Genomic DNA, 10,553 nt, shown 5'->3' with positions numbered 1-10,553 from the left:
AATACTGCAAAGTTTCACAGAAACTTTGCACTAAAAAGAGTAAAACTTGATTAAGCTTCCTAGTTAACTATTGTCAACGGTCAAAAACGCATATAAAGGAATTTCAGAGAGTCGGAAATCTAAATATTTTCGGTTAATTGTGCAGCCAGCCCCCCGAATTCCCCAAGAAGGCAAGAGCAAAATCTGTTTATCATTGTTTAGTTCTATTATCTTATATGCATGGAAAGTAAATCATTAAACTATTGAAAGTAGATGGTTGAAAATAATTTCTTGATAACGAACGCTTACAATATTCTCTCCAACAATCCAATGTCAGCAAACCCAGGCGTCGAAACTCGACTAAATGTGAACATAAACAAAAACAAAATATATACATATGGTGCATTAAAACGATAGTAAAGGATCAACACAGTTCAGAATTTGCTGTCGATATGACATACACACGTAAAAATAACACATCTTGTAACAAATCTGATAAAGGCAGCTTATACCACACCCGCTTACCTTCAAAATCATAAAAATTCTGTGATGTTCTTGAATATAAAATATCACACGAACGCGTGTGAGATATTGCTTCTCTATATGCGATTGCAAACCATTTAGAAGGCGACTAAAATAACGAAGGAATCTTCTGTTTATAAAGTCACAAAAGACTTTCTTCTTTATATTAGGAATTTCGTTACGAGATTGCACATGCCATATAGCTTTCTCAAAGAGCAATGCATTTACAGATTTGAGCTAATAGTTATGAAAGAGGAGAACTCCCAAGTTGAAAATGCTGAGGTTAAATCCAGGTTATACTGAACAACGGGCAGTTTAGAGCGATTGAAAAACACTATCCGTTGGATAACGCTATTCAACTTTCCTACAACCGACCTCAGATGCATGAGATCCATGTAAATAGATCGGGGCCTTGTTGTATGAAGGCTGGGTAGCGTTATAAATGAAGGAGTGACTTTTTCAAGCGTTATAAAAATGTCCGAAAAGCAGTGAAACTACAGATTTTCAGTGAACAATTAAAAGCGAATCCTCAATTTTGGAATACTAAGGTTAACCCACGTTATACCAAACAATAGCCAATTTTTGAGCGTTTGAAAAACATCATCCGGTGGATCGTGATCTATCCAGCTTTCGTACGACCGGCCCCAGTGATCAGAGGCATTTGATAAAGAATAAGAAGTTTGCTAAACGGTTAGATGGGCTGGAGGAATTTTTTGCTGGTGCTAGTTGTTACGTTAGCAGCAGGGACCGGTTGTATATCACGCCCGTTTAGCTTAAGATAAGTAAAATTTAAATAACACCATACAATCATGGACAAAACCTGTTAATAACACTGTTGGTGAAGTATAATTTTCATTTCATTCCGATTAACTTACTTGTTTCATGGATATTCTCCCCCCATCCCCTTGGCAATGTTGGGTTTAGCATGCAAGCAAAGGCAACGTGACAAGATATCCAACATTGAATATATATAGTTGTAAACAGTATCTTTGTATTAAGGTTAGTTTGCTTGTTGAATAAAACGATAGACTTGTTTTCTATACTAAACAGGCTTGATACAACCGACCCCTGATGTTTTATATGCGTTCTTAGAGCAAAATCGCATTGATTTCATGCAAAAGGTATTTTTTAACTAAATTTTTAAATTTTTAAACGAAACACATGCATGCACAGATAACAGATTTATGTAATTATACAATAACTATCGCATACCTCCAGATCAATATGTGACCGATGTTTTTAAACATATATAAATATTTTGAAAGGGTGCAAAAATATACGTTTAGATTCATGGTATAGATTTATACACTATTCACAAGCACCATAACCATTACTGTTACTCGATTTAGCAATTTAGCATGATAATATTAAATAATTCATAATCAATAATTAATCAGAAATCAATCAACGCTACACCAGGAAAAGTCCTGATGAACATTACATTTTCTTCAGCATATTTGTATACCTTTCTTTGGCTGGGAGTACATTGTTTCTGCCTCACATTTCCAGAAAAACAAGGCCGTAGCTAGGATGATCACATCGGCAATGAAATATTAAAGTTTTAAGTAGGATATACGAATGCGATTGTCGTCGTGAGAGGCGTTTGCATGATGACGTGATGTGGCGTAACATTTCAGGCCGGTTTAGATGCTCATCATGAGCTGAACTTAATGCAAGCCAGTTCAAATTAGGTTCTGCTCGCAAGAAGCATTAGCCCTAAACTACTACAAGGTATAAGGATCAAAGGGCCTTAATTTCGAGTGGAAATCAGACACAACTGAATTCAAGCCAGAAGCCTTTGCAATGCCCATAAGTAATAAGTCTGCAGAGTGTGTAGCTAAGTGCATTAAAACTTTTTCGTGCAGGTAATTGATTATTTTTGAACAACTTATTAACTAGTACATATCAGATCACGAGTGAGATCGACTGATATTGGGCAAAGGGGATGGGTGAGACTGACTGATGTTTTATGAGGCTAATGAAGGGATGAATGAGACAGACGATTGAAAATTGAATGATTAATCATCAACAAACATGCTAGGCTTCCTGCGGAGTCACAAGTCACAAAAAACGGTTAAAATAAGGAAAATTTGTGCTCATTTCATCTTATACAACAGAAAATTACCCACAATTACAAGAAATCCTTGCGTGACACATTTTAACAACGCTACCTGTTACCCAAACAGTTTTCTTTGCTTTAATATTTATCCAGTTTTTTGAGGGATCGTTAAGATTGGGGGAGAACTGAGCCCGCCGTGCTACGTGCTCAGTTATCCTCCCAGGCTGCACATGCGCACTTGTTACAAGGAGAGTACTCAGAACCGGGGAGGACTGAGATCGTGACACCGGTGCATGCAATGCTCTTCCTATTGAGCTACAAAGGTAGCTGACAAGTGCGATCGTGGTTATAGTGCGGATATTAGGAAGGTAATCCCTGCGATTAAATTCAAATACTACATAATACTACATGTATATTACAAGTATACGATTGTTGTTCCTGATAAAACTTTCAGGCCATGCACTACTCACGAGTGAGTTTTTCAAAACCCTAAAGTTGCACGAGTATACATAAAATTGTTCGACAGGAAAAAAATTCATACGACATAGCTACATTACTGATTAAAAGTATTCAAACACTGTTTTTACAGCCCTCATGAAAATCCTCATATCTACTTTAAAACAAAAGCAATTTGTATAAAAATATTACATGTTCCAGAGCGAGATTTTTCGCACTGTTCAGCAGTTATTTTAACTTACTATTTTAAACCGGAAGTACATTTTTAACCTAACAAGTGCCATTTACTACCTTTTTAAGTTTATTGTTTAATTGGGAGGATATTTGTGAGATATCGATGTTTTAGGAAGAATGAATAGTAAAGTGTTTGTATTTTTGAATAAAGATCGAATAGGGCCAGTAAGATGTGTATAGTTTTCATTGTCGATCAAATTATGGCCGGTCAAAAAAATAACAAAACATTTAAGCATTTTAAAAATTTATGTCCAACACTTTTTAAGTATGCCTTGTCTACAAGTATTTGGAATAGGTTCTCTTAATCTCAGTCAATATCTGCACGTGGTAATTTACAACACTAAAAGACCCACGTTGTCAGGTTTTGAATTTAATGTTTTATACTCATTAAAAATTTATGCACTTAAAAACTGTTCTTTGCACTAAAAGGCCTGATTATTCGGGAAAAGTGAAAAAGTTCTAGCAATCAAATTAATACAGTCATGAATTGAATTTTAATTGAATTTTAAAAAAAGAAGTGGTAAATGCCACATCTTTGGTCATAAATCTGCTTGCGAGTGACCAATTAATTCCTAAAACTGCTAGGGAGTGCATAATATGACGCTCTAGAATCTAAAAATAGTCATGCTTTTTTGTGAGGGCCAAAAAGAGGTGTTTGAATACTCAGTACTGATCAGTACTGTATTTCAATTTTATGTCTTGAGCCTACATGTACAAAGTTTATATATTTTATATTCAGAATATCAAATCACTGAAGCCTAGCTCACATTTTAATGGTTGTTTTAACGGTTCGTAGCGAGTAAAGGTTTTAGCACGAGATTAAGGAAAACGCTTTTTTTTTTCCTTGTCAGGAAATTTTCGACAATTATAAAGAACGTTTCTTTACCGATTTTATTTCCTACGTCAGTACATGTACATAAAACTGGCTGTATCAAAAATGGTAATCAAACTTCAGCATGCAGTTGTGAGTGTTGTCGGAAAACTACACTATACTAAATAAATAAAGCATGCAGGGTCGAAACTAGGGCGATAATTCGGGAAGGGGTGGTGATAATTTTTTTATATGATGTTCTGCCCAACGGATTTCTTTTGAAAACGCGCATACATATACAAAAGAGATCTGTCAGACAAAAGGATATACGAATATGTATCCCCCCCCAATTACAGTATCACATCTATAGTTTCGATCATGCAGAAAGCATAATTAATCAGGCAAAAAAGTAAAAGAAAAAAACCCGTGCTGAATTAAGTTGCATTGCTGCTTAAATGTATAAGAATAGAAATTTCGGTTCGTTAATCAACCGGATAACTGTGCAGTAATATAATTTAGCAAAAAATAGTCTACATGCAATCTAGTATAAAGCCCCGTAGAGACGGACGAATTTTCCTTGACAAATTTTCCTTGCCAAGTTTTGTTTGCTCGTGCATTTGTACGCGAAATATTATCGCCCTTAGCAAACCTTATTAAATGATTGATAAAAAAAAACTTACCAGGTGTTTTGTATACTTTGAAAATATTGCGGCGAGTTTATCCGCATTGTAATCAGAACCTTGTGGAAGACAAAACTATATAAGATGAAAGGATTATCAAAATTCACCGTTAGAAATTGATATGGACCTCTCTGTAGCCTGTAGCAGTACCTAGGTCATCTCAATGAAGAGGTCAGATTCACTCTACCTATCAGGGCGTGCTCTGCTATAGTCTGTTATCTATATCATATAAGTTCACCTTGAGAACTTTTAAAACTATAATATGTCTATTTATATACGACTATATATAGGACATAAATCATTAGAGGCATCGTAATTGCCCGTATAGTAGGTAACAATTTGATTAAGAGACAAGTGAAATATGATATTGTTCAAATTGATTGTGTTGTCAGGTTTTATTGTTAAGTTCAGTACTCTATTAAATATTACCAAACACAACAGAAATGGTAAGAAATCCAGGAAGCCATCCGTGCGGCAAGTGTGATGGCGTGTGCATGACGCGTTCATTTTGGAAAAACTATCCCTAGTAATACTTCTGATTATACATATTCTGTGAAAGAGAAGGTGCCATCTACGCTTTTTCATATAGAGGCAAAGCGCCAGAGAAGGTAATCACTTTACCTTATAAACCTGCAGAGTACTGCACATGAGCTCAATGCCATCACCAAACCCAAAAAATCTCGGGTCCTTCACGAGTGAGTTCTTAGGTAGTTTGTGAATATCGTAAACATTTGTACATGGAATAGATACGATGATGTCATGTTGAACAAGATCTGTGAAAGTATAAATGAAAATCACGCGTACATATGCAAACGTTTTAGGCCGATATTAGGGACCTTAAGCATGTAGGACGGCAACACGACGACGACGTGGTTGGAATACTCCTTTGAATTAATGTTATGATAAAGCGTTGTTGTATATTATCAGTGTACCAGTTTAATGAGATTTAAGACGTTGAAAACATTGTGTTTACGTTTTTAGGGACAATTCTATAGAGCTAATTCGAGGTGGCGCTCACTGGGTCCTGAAATGCAGACGTTCTACATAGGACGTAATAAACGACGTTTTGCCGTTGTAAACAGAACGTAGATCACGCGCCTAAAACTCCCATAGCTAATTAATAATTCATTTCTTTTCAATGAAGCATTGTATTGATAGCTGCCGTCGTCGTGTTACCGTCCTACATGCTTAAGGTCCCTATTCACTGACACGGTCCGCCAACGCTACGCGATTTTTACGAATTTCTGAGGTTTCAAAAGCAACAAAAAACAGCAAAAGCAAGTTTGATCATGTTATGATATTCTTGATAATTACTGAAGGATAGCATACTTTGACATGTCTGGGGCCCATAGCTCTCAAAATTTCCCTCCAGAATTGAATTATTTTGCTTAAAAAAACCCCAAAAATTCGCGTTGCGTTGCGCCCAGTGTGTGTGGGCCTTAAGCCTGTTTTCCACCAGGCGAATTTATTTGCGCGATGCGATATCTGAAATGCGGTGCGGTGATTAGTTTGCGAAAAAATTTGCCGCGAAAAAGAAGAATCGCTTTCTACTTTTTATCAATCTGCACGAATAAATTGCCTATTGGAAAACGGGCTTTATACCACATAGTTTCTTTCGAAATTGTAAGACCAGTACATGTGAGTGTCAGAATGTTTTTTAGGTCAACGATTCTGGAATCGACATCACGTCCACTGGTACCAGAGTTTTCCAAAACTATTTAATAACGGACTTTGATGGACTTGTTCAGAATATATAGGTTTTTTATATAAACCTTTAGATTTCCAGCTGAAACAGCTTGCTTGATATCCAAGCGTTTAAGTTCGAATCGTCTGTACCGCACATTTGAATTAACTAAGTCCGAAAATAAATCTCGCAGAGCACTTACAAATACTCTTGACTAAATCTATAGGGCGGAGAAATAAGATAGAGTTGAATGGTTAGGATTGGTTATTATTTAGTACACTTTCTTTAAAGCGGCCAAAATGATCATATCGAATTGTCGTGAACAAGCCACCTTACCCGATATGAAATAGTCCGAATGAAAAAATAAGTAGATGAGATATAAGGTTGTATGCGTGCAGCATCTGTTTACCTTTCTCTGTTTCATCGGATTCCGGTGTGTCTACGGGCTGTAGAGAAATCAACTTACAATTGTCGTCTAAATTTTCTCCACAGGAAGTTTGAACGACGTTATTTTCATGTGATCTGTTCAATGTAAATTGTGACTTTCCCTTGTAAGTCGATCTTAACGTGCGACTGAAAATAGAAGAAAAAACCTTGGCCTTAATTTACGAAGAATAACACCCAGAGAATGATTTATATATCTTTGTCTTATATATATTACTCGGTCTTGTGAAAACTGGTGGGCGATCCGCTCCAAACAATTTGCTACTCGACGAATATGAATCAGCCGTATAATGTTTAGACCAGGGGCACATTATGAGTTAAGGGCATCACTGGCTCATTATAGAGCAAGTTTAAGACAGGTGATGATTACCCCATGCACTTTATAAAAAAACTATCTTTTGCATGACTGTTACTTTACCATGATTTTGAATGTTGCAAGTTCTTTTGGAAATGCTGTGCTTTTTCTCTAAACCTCTCAAGTGTATCTGAAAACCCTTTCTTTTTCCCAAACTGACTGCTATTTTTCTTGGATACAAGGGATGTATGGTGGTCACCACCAATGGCCTCGTCTTCTACATCCTGAAGGAAAATGGTATTACCGGTTCCATGACCATTGCAAAATTGCAACAGAAAACTGGAATGCTTACAACAAGCTTGGACCCAATATGTGTTCTAGTATACCACACTTGATAAAATGAGTAGAACTTTGACAATTATTGGCTTCCTATACAATATTCATTGGGGACAACTAAACATTTTTTATGCATCAGCTTGTATTCCATTTGGTATTCGGTAGTACTTATCATAGTTGGTAAGGAAAAATTTGTATTCATATGTTACTAAATCCGCTATATTTTAAGTCAACAATGTACAAAATTATTACAAAAGGCTGCTTTGCAAAAGGCTGTTTTTTTAAATTTAATTTTTGAAAATTAAGAACATTTAAAAACTCGATTTTACAGAATTTAAATGGCACAAGACCAGGAATAAGTATTATTGGTTAAACTGTTTAAAAAATTAGGCCAAAGACAAATTCAGGTTTGAGCAAAGTAAACATACCGGTGATGAACCACTGAATATAACTCTAAATGTTGTAAGATGCAACGTTCCTTCCACAGGAGAGAGATATGTTTCAACACATATTGCATCTTGCTGCAGCAAAATCTTCTCACACAGGTAGTAATGTTGGATGTTTTGACAATTTCTTATTGGTAGCTGGAGCAAGGAGTGGCTTTAAAAAAATGAAGGTATAGAGGTAATATATAATTGAGTAGCAAATCATCTGCTTTTATTAACAGAATTCAATTTAATAATGAACTAATAGTGTTTTAGGAATCAGAACCATGTATTATAGTGATTATAATTTTTTCCAGGCATTAATGACCTTTGACTGTCAGGACATTTACATGAACTTGACTAAATGCAGTAATACAAAAAGCTCACTGGTCAGAAATCATTATTTGAAGTTTGTGCACATTTTTTAAAACTGAAAATTCCAAATAGATAAAAACAGTGTAAAAAAAGAAATGCCCATGTATTAATTTTTTGGTTTATTTGTAATGTGTATTTGTATGCACAGCCAAAACCAAAAATTCTTAAGAGGTCAAGGCTCTGCAAAACATATTTTCCTCCAAGGTCCTAAGTAAAAATATCTTACTACATATAATAGCTCTATTATATATAAAAGATAGCAAATTAAAAAACTAGTGAATAAAATGCAAAAGATTGAAAGCACTAAAATTAAAATATGTTGTCAAAAGGTGCGTTTGACTTTTTCCCATTATCCCTGATCGGTCACCTATTAATCCCCTCTAGGGTCTGGATCTGCTTTGGGAAGATAGCAAAAATTCATTATTTGTGTAATATGATCTTGACCAAAACTCATTAGAAGGAGGGTTTTCATCTATTATTATACAAATTGTATTCTTCATATTTATACCTTATATTATTTCATATCACAAGTTAAGTTATTTCTTTAAACAAATCCATACAATAAGTTTGGCATTGTATGTGTTTCGGGAAGATTGTTCATAATATTAAAATATGGAACTGCCACCTCCGCAATAGATATAATCATAACTAGGGATCCAAGAATAGTGCAAAGTTTTCATGCCCTGTAATACCTAAGCAACCAGACGTTTGTCCCAACATAAACATTTTGACTTATGCCTGTAAAAATATAACGAACTAGGTTAAACATTAATCAAAAGGAAATTACTCAAAGTACTCAAATGACGTTAGCCGCGGATACTGTCACTATTAAATTATAGCTAATTTTAGTTGCCCATGTAAACCGGCCAAACCGGGCGCGATTTTCTCAGTGTAGTCTCTTTTCTTCGTCAAACAACTGTGACTACATTCACTACATTTATATGACGGCACCAATTTATCCGTCATTTCATAAGAATAGCCAAAATAGTTGCGTTGTAAATAATGTAAATAAACCGCGGTGCATATTATGTATATGATGTGGATACTTCGACGCGTAAAATCGATACAAAACAATATACTTATAATCAATACTGTATACCTCCAAAATGATTTGATTACTGCACAAAATGTCCGTTTTGTATAGTATCATTTATGTACTGTATGCAGAATATCAGGTATCGACTTGCTATCGACATAATATACATTCGTGTAAGAGTCTATCAATACATATTAAACAACACAGCGTCGTTTCTTCCTAACCTCTTAGCTCTATTTATGGAATAAACCTTCCAAATTATATTTGTGTTGAATTGAATGCTCGTAATTCATAACATAAGTTGATAAAGTGCGTAGATTCTCAAAGATTTGCTCGATTTTTACGCCCGGAATGTTTTGAAGCAATGCTCGTCGCTCCTCGTTTCTTTACATCGTGAATAATGTTCAAGTCTCGACGGCACATGCGCAGTTGCGACGTGTAAGAAAGAATCGGGTGTTCCGGGGGGTAATTTTTGCAAATCCCTTTAAAACAAAACCCAAACCGCGGAAAAGCAATGCTTCAAAATTTACAGTAACCGCCAAAATCCCTCAATATTTTGGTGAACTTTGCAGAACGGGTATAGTGCATTAATAAATAAAGCATGTTAAACTGATTTATAAACCTTAAATTACTGATCATACACAAAAAGTTACTATACGCATAAATCAACCTACCCCCCGTAAAGTTTACACTATGACTGACTGACTGACTGACTGACTGTCTGACTGACTTACTGACTCGTTTGAATTTTCGCCACTCATCACAATACTGCAAAGTTTCTCAAACTTTGCACTAAAAATGGAGAAGCCACTGTTCGAAAAGTTCGTGTCTAACAGAACTTTGGTAAAATAATTTTCATACATGTAATTTGGTTGCCATGTCTAATGATACATAGTATAGGGCCTGGGGCAGAATTACCAGGTTGAATATATGTGTTGTTTAACCTTCATTTCACTGTACAGGGTGAAATAAAAAAATAATGTCATTCTTTACATTTATTAGAATATGTTGAAGACTTGTACAAGACAATGCTAAGTGCCGAAAGTGATCAGGTGGATGAGGCATACAAGGAGTTGGTAGATATGACACCAGATCCCATGAATTCTATGCTGCAAAAGCAACCAAGAAATGAAGCCATAAAGAAGATGCTTGATCGTCAAGAAATGGTTGTTGTCAATGTCAGACCCACTGCAGGTATTCCACATTTGCAGTATGTG

At 35.5% G+C, this 10,553-nt stretch overlaps 1 protein-coding gene across 1 annotated transcript; it reads right to left on the bottom strand.

Annotated features, from left to right (window-relative positions):
* Positions 1-211: 211 nt before the first annotated feature.
* LOC114544927 lies at positions 212-8,326 on the bottom strand. Its single transcript, XM_028563409.1, has 9 exons — positions 8,313-8,326; positions 7,929-8,100; positions 7,288-7,448; positions 6,835-6,998; positions 5,363-5,514; positions 4,742-4,816; positions 1,967-2,026; positions 505-610; positions 212-339 (listed from the first exon to the last, which is right to left on the bottom strand). The coding sequence occupies exons 1-9, from the start codon at positions 8,324-8,326 to the stop codon at positions 212-214; spliced, it is 1,032 nt and encodes a 343-aa protein (XP_028419210.1).
* Between the last annotated feature and the right edge of the window lie 2,227 nt (positions 8,327-10,553).

The sequence above is a fragment of the Dendronephthya gigantea genome, unplaced genomic scaffold (assembly GCF_004324835.1).
Source record: "Dendronephthya gigantea isolate DGI-Jeju-01 unplaced genomic scaffold, DenGig_1.0 001059F, whole genome shotgun sequence".
Lineage (NCBI taxonomy): Eukaryota > Metazoa > Cnidaria > Anthozoa > Malacalcyonacea > Nephtheidae > Dendronephthya > Dendronephthya gigantea.
The sequence above is the reverse complement of the archived record's forward strand: the minus strand, read 5'-3'. Positions and strand labels throughout refer to the sequence as shown.